At 45.6% G+C, this 19507-nt stretch overlaps 1 protein-coding gene across 3 annotated transcripts in view; it reads left to right on the top strand.

Annotated features, from left to right (window-relative positions):
- The window catches only part of LOC108937774 (zinc finger protein 521-like), a 79740-nt gene extending 67392 nt beyond the window's left edge, over positions 1 to 12348 (top strand). For 2 of the 3 annotated variants that reach the window (XM_018757922.2, XM_029253721.1), the window contains exons 6-8: positions 1162 to 1277; positions 2625 to 2678; positions 11636 to 12348. In XM_018757922.2, the coding sequence (XP_018613438.2) occupies positions 1162 to 1277; positions 2625 to 2678; positions 11636 to 11665 (200 nt within the window). In that variant the 3' untranslated portion in view covers positions 11666 to 12348. The remainder of the gene's footprint in view (positions 1 to 1161; positions 1278 to 2624; positions 2679 to 11635) is intronic. The other variant, XM_029253722.1, reaches the window with a different exon arrangement.
- Positions 12349 to 19507: the final 7159 nt, after the last annotated feature.

The following is a 19507-nucleotide window of genomic DNA, read 5'->3' as shown; positions in this document are numbered from 1 at the left end:
GCTCAATTATTAATACCAAGTCTCTCAGGTGAACTCTTCCAGTCTGAGGGCCTTGTTTTGTAATCATTAAAGTTGCAACTTGTTTATATTATTGAAGCCACTTGCATTGAGCTTGAGAGCCCCTGACCTCAAGGCACCCAACGAGGTTCGGCCCTTTTCATCAAATGGACTGTGGCGCCAATATAGCCCTGGGGTTTCGAGTAATACGAAATTCAAATAAATCCATAAATGCTAACTTTACCAAGAGTAGCAAGGCCACAGAGATTTGATGTTTTCAGCAGCAGCCCTTAAGAACATATGGGTTTATGGGTCTGGGATAACAAACAGCATAGCTAAAGTGCCCCTCTGAGACTCACTGCACATTTTGTCAGTTTTATACCAATGCCGAATACTGCTTAATTAAAACCAAGAGATATACATTTTTTAACTGCCAGCCATTAGTCTTTACGTCACTTTCATCATTTTCTGGATTGGCATTAATAAATTGTACATCCATATGAATATTCATATTGTCAGATGTAATTAGGAATTCAGACTAATGGGAGAAACACTTTGCAATTCTAGTGATGCCAGAATTGTTGTTTATTTTCTGTATTTTGCTCCCCCTTGATCCAGAATGGTTTTCGTCCCTGAATAAAACATATTTTCAGTCATATTAAAATATATGGATGTGCCAGATTGATGGCATTGATTTTCTGGTTTTTCTATGTATTGTTTTGCAAGAAAATGAATCTTTCTGTCATACATGTGATGTTATCAGTTTTTATATAGCCTACTTCTCTATAATCATTAGTATTAATAGTGTTATGCCATTTGAATATATAGTTAACTTCCTTCTGCCTGCAAAGTCCTGCATTCATTGCCCTTACACAGTGTCACTCCTTCTGACCCCAAAGGGCAAAAGGTACCGTCATTTGATTTTTGTGACTATGTATAAATGATTGAAGCACCCAGTATACATTTTTGTGTAAAACACTCACTCGCTCACTTCCATTAACCACTTGTCCTGGTCACAGTCGTGGGGGTCCAGAGTCTGAGTCACTGGGAGTAGGACAAAGGGGTACCCCTTGGATAGGACACCAGTTCATTGTAGGGTATTGTGTAAAAGCGTGTACGAATTCACAGAGCGCTTTTTGAAAGAGTTCTGCTTTTTCTTTCCAGTGTTTGTTCAAGCTAGCAAGCTGCAGCAGCACATCTTTTCAGCCCATGGACAGGAGGACAAAATCTATGACTGTTCCCAGTGTCCCCAGAAGTTCTTCTTCCAAACTGAGCTACAGGTACGTTTGCTTTTCAGAGGATGTAGTGCCAAGAATACCAAGAACCAGTTATTTAATAGGCAGTCATATTTCATAGTTCAAATAGAGCGCATTACGTTCTGTAGATGTGCAAGCAGCAACTTTCAAAACTTTCTGTGCCTTTCCTGATGTGGCCTCCCAGTGCTTGGGCAAACTGGCCTTCAGTGACACAAAAGGGAGGCAGCGTACTGTATGAGTCATTTAGCACAGTCGGCAGCGCGCGTTTCCTTGTGTTTGTGCCTCTGAGGTGGAAGAAAAAACTAATTCTAATCCGGCAGTATCTGATGACCGTATCCCGAGGATTCATTGCTTCATTAGACTTATTCATAAATCCAAACATCCGGCTGCAGTATCTGCTGGGGGATTATATTCTATTACACAGACAGAGGACCGCGATAACGCTGCTAGATTAGCAGCATTAATCATAGGCCTCTGACAAGCCGGCAGAAAGTAGCCTGTCCCTGTAATTATGTGAATTTCAAAACATGATTCAGATTCTAGCTCTTGAACTCTAGATGCTGGAAGCCAGGTGGGTGTTGTTGATAAACATAGACTGTGTTTATGGACAAGAAATACCATACATTGGTTATTAATGATATGGTAATTCCTAAGCCTTTGCATTTCCCTGTTGTCAATCCATAAGCATTGCTCTGTGCTCAGTATGCATATGCCAGAGATGAGTATATATTTTGTATATGTGTTCATAAAGTAGGTCTTTACTGTTAGCTGGTGCTGTAAAAATGCATGCACAAAATCTATGTGGTGTAAAAATCATATAAACAGGACAAGCTGACCTCATAAAGAGCGAGCGTGCTGCATAGTACTTGGAGGTGGTGCCTTTCACCCAAAGGAAGTAGGATTAAACCCCACCTAACGGTGTGGATCTCTTGATCATCGTTTGGATGCTGAAGACGACACCAGAAGCAGAGAAAGGCGTGTTGTGGGAAGGGAAATACGCTTCTCAGATCAGCAGTGGGTGGTGGAAAAAGATCTTCATCAAAACTGCTTTGTGTTTGAGAAACGCAAACTCTGTATGTGGACGGGATCTTTCTTAGGCCTGAGGTTTCTTTTCATTTTATATTAGTAGAAAAGTGCACTCAGAACTTCCTCTTTTCATATTACTCACACAGGAGTGACACTTCGCCCATCTATCATTCGCTCAGTGAAGATGCTGTCCAGATGTTCTTCACTCTGTACTTACAGAATTGTGTGCTTATGCGAGAGCTGAGGAGCAAACCTGTTGTAGAGAAGCAGTTGTAGTTTGAGGCTCCGTTGCAGAGACCATCTCCAAGGCTGCCTCCTTGTATTTCTCCTTATTTCACTTTTCAGTTGGTGGGGAGTATAAAAGATCAAAATCGAGCAGGGAGAGACCTACCAGTACAGGTGAGGAAACGAAACACAGAATATTTTATTAATTTGCTCCGAGTTTGTGAATGCAGAGGTGCAGTGCAGAGCAGTGACAGGTGTTTCTGTCTAATCAGCCCTCCAAGGACCTGCACCTGCCCCCACGCTGCCCCTAGGCCCTTCTCTGTATGGATGAGTCTTGGGCCTCTTTCCCCTATTCGTTGACAGCGGGGGTTCAGGGTACAACAGCCTTCTCCTGACCGGCTTGCCCCCAGGGTGCCCCCCAGCCCACACCCTGTGCTCAAAGTTAGATGCAGCTTAGATATTTCATGTGGATGAGAGGCTGTCAGGAGGAGAGGGAAGTAAATATTTCAGCACTGTGTACCCCAACTCTTCCTTTGACCTGTCCAAGTCGGTGGGAAAAGGGAGATGAGTTTTCCTCTGATCTCGGATCCTGTAGCCTCTCCTTTCCAGCTCTGACTTCCCCGCCTGCTTGGTTTGCCAGAGAGCGGCAGCTGAGAACACTGAAGGATTTATGGTGCGGCGATGGACTGTCTGTCATCTAGAGTTTCGGTCAGCGGGCCGCGCAGAAGGCGACTGCGCGCCGCCTTGTGCGGCGCTCATCTTTTGCTGCTTTGCACGATAAAGTCTGGAAATTCGAGCGGGCGCAGAGCACTACAATTCACAGGAGAATAAACAGGGCTGGAGCTTCAAAGGAGTTTTTTTTTTTTTCCTTTTTTTTCCAGAGGAGTTTTCTATTACAAAGATGTGAGCTTTTCGCCTGTCTTGTTAGAATTATCCCCACTTGAACATCGTGGTGTTTGTAAAGGAGTAGAGATAAGAAGAGAACGTTTACAGCCATGTGAAAGTTAGAAACACCCACTTAGTACAAACATTTACGGTAGGTGACAATAATTACACAGAAGAGATTAGAGATTGTGTTTTTGAAACCTTAGGGAGCATAAATGTTATCCCATATTAAGATGTTATGGCTGAACATGTTATTGTGAGTTTACATGCAGGCTAATTTACATATTTAGCACTGGTGATATTTATGGAAAGCAAACATAAAAACATCTGTCCTGGATAATAATCTTATGTCCATACAGTCAAACAAATTTATTCAACCATATTTTCATTGTTAAATTATTAAATAATGTCCTTCAGCAAGTCAGATAAATATATCCTCAATTATTTTCTATTTATTCACAGGTAAAGAAATTAAGCATGTCCATACACGTGTTTCACGTGATGTGTTGTAGACATTTTTTACGTCATCATCTTCACATGCTGACCTTGAACAGTGAAATATCACAAGTCACATACAGTATCTTTGATTACAAGGAAAACAGCTTGAACCATCTCATCCACCCAAGGGCTTTAAAGAGCGGTCTAAAGGGATCCCATAATCTGAGCGCTGAATGAAATGTTAAAGAGCTCAGCCAAGAGAACACTTAGATTAATAGATTATTTATACTAATGCAGCGACAGTAAACATTCCCCCGTGCTCTTTAAAGGAAGCCAGACATGATGATGAAGAGGTTGAGAGGAATCTCGATGTCACGCTATCGTGACTCTCTGCTTCGCGGTTAGACAGGGTCTCACGTGGGTCTCGGGATGCTTTTGCTCGGCTGAAATGTGTAATTTGTGTCTGTGATGGTCGTATCTGTATAGAGGACACCCTGCAAACCCACCGACAGGGTTATGGGGTACCGCCATCTTCTCAATGTGGCCGTGTTGCACATCTGTATTATTTCAGTAACAGCGGAGTGTTGTGGATAACGATTATTATTTCCTGGCATGACGAGCTAGATGAGTGGCAATTCTTCAATCAGTCATTGACTGAGAAAAGTGTGTTCATCCCGTAAAAAAGTAATTTAAGAATAAATCATAAGTTGATCAATTTCTGATGTTTTCTTTTAATCTTTTGAGGAAAGTGCTGAAGCAAGATGTTCATCTTATTGTGAGAATTCTAAGTTTCTTCTCTGTAATCTGCTATATCAGTCATATCAGTTTGTCGAGCTATTCAGATGGGAGCAAAACGTAATTGATGGCAAATTCATCAGTATATCTGTCAACGGACTCCTCTGTGGGGTTCATGGGGTACCGTGTTGTCAATACTTTTAAAGTATTATAAATATCATATAATGTATGAATTTAATATTTCATTTATTTTCTATTTAATAAAACTGTATATGCTGGTTTCTTGTGTAACAACACTGGTGATATATCTTATAACGGTGAGTTTCCAGCTCTTTTTAACTTTTTTTTTTTTTTCTCTCAAAACATTGTAAATTTCAGAAAACGTTGTATCTTCCCAATTTATGACAAAGTAGATGTATTTTCAAAAAAAAAAAAACAAAAAATGAATTCCAGGCAGATTCAGTTGTCAAATTGTGTTCATTTAGCTGTTTAGACTTTTTTTCCTGCAGAAACCCATGTCCAGATCCATGCCAGTGTTGGGCAGTACGACCGTCCTGTACCCCTGCTTTGTTGGAAATTGTAGCCTTGCAGATTTTCCCTAAGCTCTCACACATCTCTCCCCATACGGTGGCTCCTCAAGAAAATGATTGATTATGTTTTTTTTCCCATCTTCGTTCGGTGCTCAGACCGTCTGTTAATGACGTCAACATCTAATTGAGCAGGTGGGTTTTTTCGCCTGGTAATTTCCCTATTTCCTACTCCATCAGTCTCCTCTAATGAGGCCTTTGATAACACTGAAGGAGTTGATTTGGCTCCGTCAAACAGCAGGATTGCTGTGTTGGTTATGCGTTTTCGGGCTGCCTTCGCTTGTCTGCTTAGGCAATAATGAGTCTCATTTGGAGCCGAGGAACAATGTGCGCTAATAGAGCTATTGGAAAGAATGAGTTTATTGAAGAGAGCGAACAAGTAAATTGGAGACTGAGCGGACGGTAGGGGAGTGACAGAGCAAACGTGGGCACGAGTGAACGAGTGTGGTCCCTTTAAAAGGCACCTCGGGGGTCGTTCCACTCACTAATGGGATGGCAGCCTACGGCGTGGCCCAGGCCTCAGAAAGCAGGGGTAGCGGGAGAGCGTGCAGCAGCTCTGCCTTGTGTCTCCCAGTGGGGGGGCCTCTCACTTGCAGCCCCTGAAGAAAAATCAGAGGATGTGCTATGTATGGAGAGGGTGTCAAGGGTGAAAACAATCTCTCTGTAAAATGAGGCTTTGTTCCTTAAATTGAACCCATTTCAGTGTCAACCTGTGGCAAAGTACATGTAAAAATAAAATTTGCTGTCTTTATTCGATGCACGTCTAACGCTCGTGGTTTTCCGCAGTTTTCAGATGACCTGTACTGCTTTTTGAAGCAGGGATTTCATTTTTGCTATGGTCACACAAAGTTTGAGATGCATGGTGACTTTGTAAACTAAAGCAATAATCTTTTTCCCTATTTCTCTGCACAGTAGGGAGAAAAAAAAAGTCTTTGTTTAATAAATATCCAGTGGACGTAAGAGACCGGGACTGAATATTTCAGGTTCTTTCTTATTCTTACTGTTTCCTGGAGCCTTTTGAAAATACGTGTGTATACAATAAAACCTTTGTAGAGCGGAGTACTGAATGAGATGGAGAGAGGGGTCATCCAGCCAGCTCTGGGGTCACTGACATGAAGTAAAAAAAAGAAAAAAAAAAAAAAAGAGCTGCAGACTCACTTCTTGCAGGCCTTGCAGCACCTTCTGGCCTCGGTGGAACCTGGACTGGAGGAAAACAAGCCTATAAAAACAGCAACCGAGTCAAATTCCTATACTCTGAACCCAATACTTGCCTGTTGTTCTAGCCTCCCTCCTCGTGCCCAGGGCAGGAAGCCTGTAGGGAAATGCTCCCAGCCCTCCCCCCCGCCCTGTCCCCCCAGCACATTACCTCCACAGCTCCCTTGGGGTCCTGCATCAAAGGCGATGGTCAGTTTCCAAGGAGACTGAGCCAGTTGCAGCAAAACAGAGGACAGGGCAGCTGGTCCCCAAGGCTTGATAAGTGTTGAGTGTGTAGAATGCCAGCTGTTTTTTTATTTCCTCCAGCCAAACTGGACAGCAGTTCCCCTGGCGGCACTCCAAGTCAGGAAGGAATTACATCCCCCGCCCTGCTCGCACCCCCAGCCCGGTTGGCTGGAGGCCTCAAACCTTTCTCGGACTAGTCATTTCAGAAATTACTTTGGGCTGAGTCAATACAGGCTTGGCTTTAAACTCCCCAGCGCAGCCAGATGAAACTCCTCCTTGTTTCCTCAGACTTAGGAAGGTCCAACTATGGACGCTCGCAATGCTGCAGACGGCAACAAGCAGCAACCTCATGTCCCAAATTCAGCTTCCTTTGAATTTCTGTGTGGCTGTCATGTGCGGAGCAGTTCCACAGAGAGCGAAATTTCTCAGACAGGTTGTGTCAAGTACAGCAGTAATACTTTATGATCTCGTGTGTCAGCTGTGTTTTTGAGAAGATAGATTTAGGGAACACTACAAAAGCCAAATGGTATACTATATAAGTCAAACTTGACTTTCCAGCACTCTCAGAGGGCTGTCAGAGAATGGGCTGCTCTCTACCACCGTAAGAGAGAAAAATGATAAAGTGATTCGCATGGGGAGATGATCTCAGCAAGTTTTATAGAGACAGGTGAATGAAAGAATGATAAAAACATCCTGTGTGTTCGCGGAGGCCCTCTGCATCACCAGGGAGTTGTCTACAAAAAGCCGGATCAAGCGGGGATTTGTCTCGCGTTTTGTTCGTGCCGGGCAAGAAGTGCACGACAGTAATGAAAAGATTCAAGAGGATGCGTGCTAGTGATTTGGTGGTAATCAAACAGCCATCGCGTCTCTTCCATCGGCATTGTGCCGCTACGCCTTAATTAAAATCCTGACGGATAACTCTAGATGAGCGGCAGACATGTCTGTGAGCGGAATGTAAAGCAGCTCTTCGTCGGATGGCGATCTGAGCCTACCACTTCATCGGATCCAACAAACAAACGAGCGAAAGTAAAACAAACACGAAGGAGAAGGGGCAAAGCAGTCGTGTGGGAGAGTAGATGTGCAGAAACAGTGTGCTTTTCATACACGGTCCTAATTTCCTTAAGGCCAGTTGGTGGAAAAAAAATTGTGTCCTTATTCTCAGTGTGAGGTACAATAAAGTAATAAATAATTAAAATTCTGTAGCTGGTTATATTGTCAGCTTTTCTCAGTATCTGTGATTATTTCGTGCACTCTCTCTGTGGGGGTGTGTTCTATAGTCAGGGTTTATTGTGTCGCATTCATAGTATCAAAAACTGTTTTTGGTCAACATAAAATATGTATTTTGGGATCAACAGGTGCCGTATTGGTTAGGGCTGCTGCCGACCGTACAGAAGAGCCATGTTCAGATCTCCCTTGCTGTAGTCCTCTTAATCGTGGTACTTTCCCTGAAGTGGTGCGATAGAAATTACCCTGCTCTATAAATAGGTAAATCACTGTAAGTATCTTAACATTTACATTTACGTTTATTTATTTAGCAGATGCTTTTCTCCAAAGCAACCTCCAGTGAACTCTGTGTAGTGTTATCAGCCCACACACCTTATTCACCGCGGTGACTTACACTGCTAGATACACTACTTACACTGGGTCACTCATCCATACATCAGTGGAGCACACTCACTCTCTCTGTCGCTCACACTATTATTATAAACATTGTAAGGTGCTTTAGAAAAAAGCTTCAAATATTAAAGAAATGTGAATCTAAGTACTTCTAACTACTAGATAAGCCAAACATGTCTAACTTTTTTTGGCCACAATCATTATTTTTGTTGTGAACTGTTCTGAAGGCCACACGTAAAAATCATAGTATTGAAAAACGTATTGTTTATATCATCAATGTCACTTGCATCCTTGCAACACTTCTGGTAGTAAACTTGGAGACATTTTAATTTGAATTCAGGCTCAAAATGCATGAATTCATTGTTTTAATTCATTGGAAATTAAACTTTTTTGTTTTTTGCTGAACTGAAATGCGCAGTCCTTTCCCACCCATGCATGGGCTTGGCGTTCTACTTTTGCAGCCTTTTTCTCTATCAAGGTCAGCTACCGCTCCGCTGTCCGCTTTTGCTGGATGGTTTCATCTTGGATCCCCTTCATTTTCCATTCTGTCAGACGCCCGCTTTCCAGCGCACTTTGAAGCCACCTGCTGCAGATCGCTAGCCGGCCCCTCGGCCTCGGTGCCTATCGATAAAGGAGCTGGACGCACATCATACGCGGCATGCGATTCCCTGCAGGTCGTCTCCTGGCTGGCTCCGACCAAAGCGATGTAACCGCTGTAGAGCCCGGAGTGCCGTTCCCGCTACCGACACGCACAGGGAGGTCTGAACTGGCCAGAGACACGCCTCTTCCTCTCTCCAGGCCCTCCTTTTTTCTGACGCACAAAGGCGCATTAACAAGTTGCACCTGGTCTGATTGGTGTGGCTTATGCAGGGCTCCCGGGGGGGGCAAGGCTGAGCCGAAGGGGGGGTTGTGGATGCTGCAATATGATGTAATCAGATGAAAGCAAATGCAACAGCCGCGCTGATGTGACGGAGGGAAGCCGGCCTGTCCACGCAGCGCCACTGCAGATGAGAGCTAATTAGCTGACAGCTCGGTTCCTCCACTGTGCTCTTGGATTTCACGCATTCGTGACAATAGGGTGGCTGCGGGTTCCGGAAATCGGCCTGCACTTTTGATTGGATCTGGTCACGTTCATACATGAGAAAATGAAGCTGGAGTGGACATCGAGGTTCTCCGCGCTCCCCCAGCCGATCCCTTCCCTACAGGCATCTCCCTGCTCAGACGGCCTTTCATCTTGGTCTTATTTGTTAATTCCCGTATTGTTTTTTAAGCAGTGGAACGAGTATCTCCAGCTAGTACAGAGGAGAGCTGCACGTTCTTCTGATGTCAACCGATGGCATGGGTGCCATAGAGGTGTTTTAGCGCTGTCCTTGAGAAAACCCCCCTGCCGCTGAAAGGCCCCTCGGAACGCTCGGTGCAGGAGGAAAGAGGATGTGTTATCCAGATCCCAGAGGCCTTTGCCTTTAGCTGTAATACCTGTGATTAGCCTGAGCCTGACTGACAGCTGCTGAGGAGGTGGGCAAAGCCACAATGGTGGTCTGCATCGTTAATAAGGCTCCGACTCCCATTATTGCTGGGATGCCTGGGGTGCTCCTGGGGGACACCCCCATTGGGGCGCGCACTCGGAGAAGCAGAGAAGCTTTATTTTTGACTGGGCCCAATGTGGAACCGTGAGAATCGCAGGAAGGGTCCGGCCCAGAGAACTTTAGGATCTCTGATTACACAACTGAACTTTACAGTTGCATTTTCAATCCCAAGTCCTTTCCCATCACGACCGTTATACCTTTGAATGACGTAGTAAATAGTTTTACTCGATGTGAAAATTGGTATTTTTTCCTTTAAAGAAGAACAAGAAGTTAACAACAAACAATAGAAGTTTAACAGAAATGAGATGACCTCACACAACCTGAACATGTTTATAAGTGAAACAGCTGCTCCAGTGGACAGTGGGCACAGGATAATCTTTTCTGCTGCCGCTGTGCTACGACACCTGGCCCCACTACAGGTGCGTGGGTAATGAGAAGGGGCCGTGACAGGTGTGTGACATCTGCCCTGTTAAAGGCCCCTCGACAATGCCCGTCGGAACGGCTGTGCCGTGGACTTTCCGCCGGCGGGAGGCTGCTGCGGAAGGTGACCTGGATTCCGCCCACTGGGGACACCAGTTACACAGCCCTTGTACACACACGCTTTTCAAGGGTTTTCAGCAGAATCTCTGACCCGTGCTCAGCTGTGAACGTATGTGCGTCTGCGTCCGTTTGTATGGGAGGCAGGGAGAGAGAATGGGAAAGAGAAGAAAGTATATACACGCTTTTTATGAGCGAATACAATTGAGGACTGTTGACCATAGGAATTTCTTTACTGTGTTTATTCATTGTCTGTTTGTGCCATTGTAATATTTCGTCTAGGTCATTCCGTGTCATAGGTGTCCAACGTGCGGCCTCCCTTTTCAACCGTTAGATAGCATAAAAAATGAATTTTAATTAATCACATCATAATATTTATAAATACGCTTGAACAAATTGCACGTAACTAAAGTAAAATAAAAGTAATTTTTCCATTTAGACATTTAAGTTCTAGTATTTCATCTACTGTAATTTTTACATGTGGCTCTTAGACCAGTTCACAACAATATAAACAGCAATTGTAGCCAAAAAAGTTTAGCCACACATGATTTATCCAGTAGTTTGAAGTACTTACGTCTTCATTCATTCATTCATTAATCCTCTTCTCCAAACTGACAGTGTTAAGCTACTTATACTGATTTACCCATTTATATTTCTGGGTCATTTTTACTGTATCACTTTAGGATAAGTACTGTGAACAAGGGTACTACAGCAGACAGTGGGATTTGAACCTGAGTCCTTCAGTTAGGTGTATGGAGATGTGTAATTACTTCACTACATGCTGTTTTGGGCATTAGGCTAAAATTGTGAGTTTGGATTAATGCTTGGTGTATTTTCATTTGGCTGTTAGTCCACTGGAAGGCTCACACCTGCTGTCGAGACAAGTTGCTGAGGCTCCCAGTGGTGCATCTTTGGATAGCGAACATGTAGACATGGGGAAGAGCGCAGTCAGAAACACTGAGGTTAGCGGAAGATAATGTGCCTTGTGTGTAACTGAGAAGCGAGTGTGGGAAGGGTGTGGTATAATACTTGTCTCCTTAAATTCTGTAAACTGACACTTCAGATGGAATTGGCGGCGGAGGTGTGAACACTGACAGGACAATTACTCAAACCAGCATTGAGTACATTGATAATGATGAGCACTGGTTATAATGAAACCTAAACTAACGTCTTTTACCTCACTCGCTCACTGTCTATAACCATGCACAGGACTCTAGGCTAGGATGCTACCATTACAGCGAGTCACTTCCTGACCCACATGAACTTTGGATGATTAACGTTCCCGTCGATTTTCTTTTCCTTACAGAATCACACATCAAGTCAACACAGCAGCTGACATGATGGACATCCTGAAGGAGGACAGAAGCGTGGCAAAAAAGAAGAGTAATGAGAAGAAAAAGAAATGTGGTACCCTTAATATAGCGCTCTTATTTCTTATATGGAATTTTCCACAACTGCAAGTTGTGGACCATTACAGAATATATGTATGGTAAGAAAAGAAAGGAAAAAAAAGACATGCTGTTAAATGTAAAGTAAAAGAAGCAGAAAACTGAGCTGTAATACTCAGGCTGACATCATGTAAATAAAGTACATTCTGGAGTTGTAAAATGCAGCCATGGAGCAGACGGAGTTCGGTGGGTGCGAGTCTAGGATCCAAAGACTGCGTCGGGCTTCAAAGGGAGGGATCTTTCCGGTTTTGTTAATCACCTGCTGACGAAGGAGCGTCTGACTGTCCTGGACTCGCAGGCATAACTTTCTGCACTGGGGAGAAGAGACGAGATCAGCAGAGCAGATCATTTAGTCTGGTCTGCTATCGTTTGGACTGCAGGAGGACCGTTGTCTTATTCAGTGGTGGCGACCCAATCGGAAGCCATCTTCGCGTGTCGAAAATAAGCCGGGCCTAACTCTGCTTTGGTGGCTGTCTGCAGGCCACTGTATGTTACTGTTTAACATGTTTATTATCTCACCTGGGCCTGGAGATGATTTTTGCATTGGGAAATAAATACTGTTTAACTTCAAGAACCTTAGTGTGTCCTCGTTTCTGCTCTTTGTCATCTGCTCCTCCAAGACTCCATTTTCAAGCTGTAAGCTGTGATGAGGTTTTCCATCGATCACAATATTTTTTTTGTGATTTTCGTGTCTTGTAACACAGACCAACCCTTTTTAATGAGAGAAGGTTTAAAAACTCTCATAATGTAATATCATGATATGTCCAGAACTTAGGTCAAATGTGAAGGTAAGGTCAGAAATATGCTCAAGTATAGCATGTATCAATTTGACATGCATTTCAGAGATCAGTTGGTATGACATAGTGAACACTGTTTAAATTGAGTCTGGATTTATCAGAAGTTTTTGCATAAAAATACTGACACGGGTGTGGTGGCGCAGTGGGTTGGACCACAGTCCTGCTCTCCGGTGGGTCTGGGGTTCGAGTCCCGCTTGGGGTGCCTTGCGACAGACTGGCACCCCGTCCTGGGTGTGTCCCCTCCCCCTCCGGCCTTATGCCCTGTGTTACCGGATTAGGCTCCGGTTCCCCGCAACCCTGTATGGGATAAGCGGTTCTGAAAATGTGTGTGTGTGAAATATTGACACAATTTTGTCACGTTAATTGTCCGAGGATCTGTTATGAATTCTCAAGACCTTTATAAAATGTATCATTTAAATTTTACTGGCCCAAAAAGCATTTCAATTTCACGAGATCTATGCAAACTACGCTACAATACTGAAGGTGCATAAAGATGTTGTGGTCACTAAAGGCAGGAAGTTGAAGCATGATCCCGTCTGCCTTCGTACTACGAGGTTCTCGACGAGGGTTGATTTGGCTAAAGGAGGGAAGCTAACGTCCTGCTGAGCTCCTGCAGATGTCCTTCCAGTAGAACCTGGCACCCTGTTTAGAGGACCCCTGGCTGGGAAACCGATCTCACACCAGATGGAGCTTGAGTTCTTCGCCCGGTCTACATCCCGATTATTAGTGTGTTAGAGGAAACCCAACACATTGATCCCATTTGGATCAAATCTTAATTTTTACAGTGTCTATTTGACTTTCCATGTAGACACATCTATGTGTGTGTTTCTCTCTGCATACGTTTGTCGCTTCATTCGTCCTTGTGAGAAACAGACACAGCCTGTGTTGCCCACAGTGCCGCCATCAGAGCCAGCAGATTATTTTTGATTAAAGCCACCATGCGTTCACTTTCAGCATGGCTCCGCCTCCCCTCTAATTGACGAGCATCTGACCGTCTTGGGGGGAATGCTGTTATTAACGATGTCATTACCCAGCACCCCGTGCAGCGTATGAGAGAGGCCCTGATGCCAGGTCTATTACAGTCTGTGGGGGTAGGGGGGTGAGTACGTGGGGAGATGGGGTGGGCGGGCAAACCCTCCCCAGGACTAATGCCCCGAGCCGCTGCAACAGCATCTGTCTCTGCACATGATTCATAATTGTCATTAGATACAAGATCTCAGCATTCTGCTGCATCCTCTGAATGTTAAACTTTCTCTGTCGCTGTAGTTGATGGTATTGTCCGAAGGGGACTGTACTGAGCAAGATGCAAACTTTGGAATAAAAACAATAAATATTCTTCAACATATAACTGTAAAACTCTCCTGAAGTTATCACATTTAACAAGGTTTTCCCCATCATTTAATGGACAGGTGTACTATATTTGGGCAACGGCACGTGACGTAGCGCTTTGCACTGCTGCACTGTAGTCGAAGGGTCTGGGTTCGAATCACTGCTCCTGGTATAGTAGCTCTGAGCAAAGTATTAACCCTGAACTGATGCTGTAAAAACTGCCTTGGTGTATAAATGGTAAAAGCTTTGTAAGTAGTTTAGTATGCAAATTTCACTTTAAAGGTTAGACAGTGTTAAGTAACGGTTAATAAATACACTTAATTTGTGCTGTATGCTGAGATCTGGAGTACCAACTCAGTCCAACCTCTGCCATAAAAGCTGGTCAATAGAAGCTTTTAATGACAAAAGTTAACGTGCACACACGATGTCAGCGGGATCTTGTGCTGGTGGACGTTCACCCCGATGCTGCACTTCCCTTGCTCTCCTGCAGGCTCCAGGCCCCTAAAGCAAGCTCTGTGCAGGTCCACGTCTTGTCTCGACAGCCATAATGAGCTTCAAGGGCGTTTGGATGAATCCTCGGCTGCCGTCACCAGAGCCGGCCCCCTTCTGCATCATCCATTACTTTAAATGAGGTGCTTACCGCGGCTCATATTTGTGCTTTAATTAAATTCGCTCGCCGTGCACCTCGGACCCGCGACTGCTCCGCGAGCAGAGAGAGAAGTAGAGCTGGTCTGAGCCTCGCGGAGAATGTTAGAATTTGGCAAAGGTGTCCTCCGGGGTGCGTTTAAACTGCCGTAATTATACAGGCCCACGCCACCTCTGACAGCTTGATCAGACCGTGCGGCGTCGCTGAGCTCTCGGCGTCACGATAACCAGTGTGGCTGATTGCAGGGGCGAGCTGGCGTGTTCTCTCGCCAAGGCCTGGCTCTCGCTCACTCTGACCTTGGGACTACCTTGCAGCTCTGAGCGCAGCTCAGTCAGCACCACGAGGTGACTGTTTCCAGGCCCTGGCAGAGTCCTCGTACCACTGACACGCTTCAGTCAAACGTCCAGATGGATGATTAGCTTAGTCTGCCTTCTAAGGTGCCTTTTGCCGAAGCACCTGCTGCCAAGTGTAAATACTATTACTAATATGAATAACATGAATCGTCTATTAGATCTTGGGTACTCCGGTGGCCGGATTCCGGAAACATTCTCTCGCGCCGTGTCAGTACCCAGGTGTTGTATGATTACGTGGACAATATTTGTTCTCTCCCATTTTACAGTCGAAGTTGGAGAGAAGCTTTTGAAATTTGAAGAAACAACTTTCCATTTTAAAGTCTCAACGGGGCTTTGGATTCCAATCTCGAGTTGATGGTTCCTCCTTGGCTCTCATTTCATGCTGCTTCCTGCGCTGAAAGGATTATTTACCTGCCTGCGACTTGGTATCCCGGCAAAGTGAGTATGAGTGAAGCAGCTCCAGTGAATGGGCGCTAAGTGTCTGTAGTTGCGTGCGACTTCCTGCTGGCTTGTCTCTCCGAAGCCCCCTCGCTGGAGACTTGTACTCTTGTGGAGAATCTGCGGCTTTGAAGGACGTCTTCCACTCCGGCTCTCGATTCTGAAGAAGTGGGCCGGGATTCAGGTTTGGCTCCGAGACAGGAGATGAGCTAATGCTAAGTGAATAAAAAGCAGATCCACCCACCGCTCGGTGCCACACGGGAAGCTCACACTGTGGTAACGCTCTTCGGACAGGTCTCCACTCCGTTCTGGCTGCTTACTCACTTTGTAGAGTTCAGTGAAGCCGTACTTCAGCAGACTATGAGAGAGGTGGTTCTGCGAAGTGCTTTGCTGAAGTTAGCGGCCGAAACGGGGAGCGATGGCACCTCCGGGCCGATAAAGAGCGGAGAGTGACCGGTCCCTGCTGTTCCCCACACAGTCGGGCTTATCAGAGTTTTTCCTCCTTCATTTTAACATTAAGGATGCTACCATAAACCACCAGGCCTTAAAACCGACCAGCACTCGTCCCAAAACATCCCTTTGCCTGTAGCAACGGCCATGGAACTCCTTCCACGTCCTCTTCTCAGGACCATTTTGGTCCATTAGGGCCTCAAGCAGTAAGGAACACTTTTTCCGCCTTCATTTTTCCATCTTTCTCTTGAAAGAGTTGAGTGCTACTTTTAAAAGCCTCTCAACTTCTCCTGACGACATTTTCTCGGAATTCACATCTTGGGGTGCTGCCTGCATCCCACAGGGCGTTAGGTACTGAATTAGGCCTCCTGCATCTGAGTGCACTTCACTGACAACCAAAGCACCGGCGTTGTGCGGTGCCTGTGCGGACGAAACAAATTTCATGCGGCATAAATCCCAAGTGGACTATTTCCGCCGTGGGCCTCCAGAACTTTTCTCCAGGTCCTCCTTCTTCCTTTACAATTTACCTGGGGCAGTAGGTGGTGCAGTGGTTAGAACTGTTGCTTCTGGAACTGGCAGTCAGGGGTTAGAATCCTACTTTCTAGAGCAGTACCCTTGATTAATGTACTATCCCTGAATTGTACCCTGCTGAGTAAAGGAATAAATCGCTGCAATTAACTTTAGTGAAAGGTGTCAGATAAACGTATTTTAAATCTGCCATGCTACTTAGATATTTGACACCTCTGTCCATGATGCAATTTTGCTATTCCAGCAAGTAAAGATAGCAGAGTTGAGCAAGGAGAACATATCTGTCATGGTCTCAGGAGCTCAAGAAGCCCCCCCCCCCGGCAATCGCACCTCCCCATCCCGCTCCGTGGCCCCATTGTCTGCGGTGATGCGCGCCTTCGCTTTCACTAACGGGATTAGCTGCCCGCTGCTGTTATGCATCTTTTCTGCAGCAGATTATCGGGGGCCCGAGCTGCTGGAAATAATGAATTTATTATCCTATCGGGGGGAATCGTTTAATCAAAATGGCAAACACTGATGTTGTAAAAAAATGTGTCTTCAACCACAGGGCCCATTGCCCCATAAAGACAGGAGAGTCCATCTCATTTAATTATCTTATAAAGCACTCTCTGGAGCTCTGCTTCTTTCTGTTCAGCAGTATTTAATACCATGGACACACACAAAGATACACACACACACATTGGGACAACAAAGGTGTTATATTTAATAAACTGATAAGCCTAAAAATAATAACTAACAAATGCGCTGCTGATCAGGGCCTAAATTGTGTCCATACTGAAGAGAGAACAATCCTTCCTCATTCTACGGTGTGCGTTTCTGGGGTTTTCTGTCTCCGTTGTGTGTTTCTCTATTGCCAGGAAGAGGGTAGCTGGGCTCTTCCGAGGGAAGCCCGAAAATGGCGGCCGCTGCGGCACTAAAGCCCATGACAATCGCATCAGGAGAACAACGCGGCGAAAGCACGCTAATCCCTTCATGGCAGTGCGTGGAAGCCACAAATCAATTAGTGCTGCAGTCAGTGTGTTCCTGCAGCGGGACCCGCGGCCGCAGCAACGCGGAAAACACGTCTGTGGCACGACGCCGTCTCGCTGCTGACCGAGATGTCGTGCCGGGCACCCGTTCTTATTGAACCACAATCATTACCCGTGCCAGGAAACTTGTAAACATATCCTCACATTCACAACCAAACTGTGCCAGTGAGCAGGTGATGTAAAGGAGTTATTTGTATTTATTAATTTAGCAGACACTTTTCTCCAAAGCAACATACAAAGTTAAACTACTTTACAATTATTTACCCAGGTGGACAATTTTCAGTAAAGCAATTTAGGGAAAGTACTTTGCTCAAGGGTACTACAGCTGGAGGTGAAATTCAAACCTACAACCTTCGGGTTCCAAGACAGAAGCGTTAACCACTACACTACCAGCTACTTCTATAAACCTATACCATAATGTTATACCGTAAACCCAATGTGATACGAACAACGCTGATATACCAGCACCAGATGCATGACAAACGGTACCAAGGAAAGTTTAGTAAAATGAGGTGTTGCACAAGGTGGAGGTTCTTTCTTCTGCTCTCGGAGGCTTTTCCCAGACCTGGTGAAATGAACATATTTTAGCTCGTTATTCTTTATTTATGCATCTCCCCAGTTGTCCGTCTGACCTCACATTAAAGTCTTAGGTACAATTCCTTCCACCAGTCATCGCAGGGCCTTGTCTGCTCCGTTCGGCAGGGGTGCAAGAACCTGCCCAACCTGGTGTGAGGCCCAAAATCGAGGAACAGCTTAGAAATGTCTATGACCATTAATCAAAGCGACGGTAATCATACATACGGCATGTCCAGTGAAATCTGGATTTGTGCATTACTTCTCTTGTGTGTAACACGGAAAGGAAAGGGTGCTTTTGGGGTCCCCGGGTGCTCATATGTCACATCTGCCCCCACCCCGAGTAAAGTCAATTTTTCTTTCTAATACTGCCCCCTCGTGGTGGGGTTCGTGTATCACAGGTGTCGCAACTATGCGATCTCGATATAAAAAAAAAAAAAAAGAAAAAAAAAAGAGATAAAAGGGCATTACCTTAGTCGGGTGGGGGCGTGGTGGCGAAGTGGGTTGGTCCGGGTCCTGCTCTCCGGCGGGTCTGAGGTTCGAGTCCCGCTTGGGGTTCCTTGCGACGGACTGGCATCCCGTCCTGGGTGTGTCCCCTCCCCCTCCAGCCCCGTTAGGCTGCAGCTCCCCGCGCCGCGACCCGCCGTATCATGGAACAAGCGGTTTCAGACGATGTGTGTGTGTGTGTACCTTAGTCAGTAATAATATCCACATGCAGAATTATTCGGTAGTATGTTATTATATTGTTTTTGCTGTACAAAGGGATGACTGTGAGAAAGTTTTCATTACTCTGGAACACACACACACACACACACACATTTTCAGAACCGCTTGTCCCATACGGGGTCACGGGGAACCGGAGCCTACCCGGCAACACAGGGCGTAAGGCCGGAGGGGGAGGGGACACACCCAGGACGGGACGCCAGTCCGCCGCAAGGTACCCCAAGCGGGACTCGAACGTGCGATAAAAAGCAGAATTGCTTCCGAAATTCCCCAGCGCCGGGTGGGTTCGATGATATGTGTCACAGCCAGGCTGTGATTCCTAACCACTTTCCGCTGAAATGAGGCCGATTCGCTTTGCTCCTGCTCCACTCGGCAGGGGGCGCAACGCCCAATGGGCCCCCGGGCCTCCGCGGCACATCGCTAATCCCCGGCGTTCCGTGGAAACAGGCCGCCTGTGATTAATCACTGCCGTGTTTTGCTCCACTCGTGCCGTCTTCTGTCAGCACTTGCTTTCCCCGCCTCGGGGAAGTCAAAGTGCCGGTCAATATGGTGCCTCTCTGGGTTGGAACATTAGCGGTTTAAATTATTAGCTCTCCGGAACTTTCACTGGCTGTTCCAAGTTTCCCCAGAAAGTCTCATTTTCGCTGACGCGCGAAGCCGAAGGTAAATGTTTGCAAATATCCAGGTGAAAATTAAGTCATTTAACTTTGTAATCCTTCAACGATATATTCAACTGTTGGTATAATGTCATTTACGGCCGGTTCAGACGGGATGGTGGACGGACGTGGACACACACACACACACACACACACACGGCGAAGTGTCTCCCGCGTTCCGTTCTGCAGGAGTGACAAGAACTCTACCG

This window comes from Scleropages formosus, chromosome 7 (genome assembly GCF_900964775.1).
Source record: "Scleropages formosus chromosome 7, fSclFor1.1, whole genome shotgun sequence".
Taxonomy (NCBI): Eukaryota; Metazoa; Chordata; class Actinopteri; order Osteoglossiformes; family Osteoglossidae; genus Scleropages; species Scleropages formosus.
This window is presented reverse-complemented; position numbering and strand designations above follow the sequence as displayed.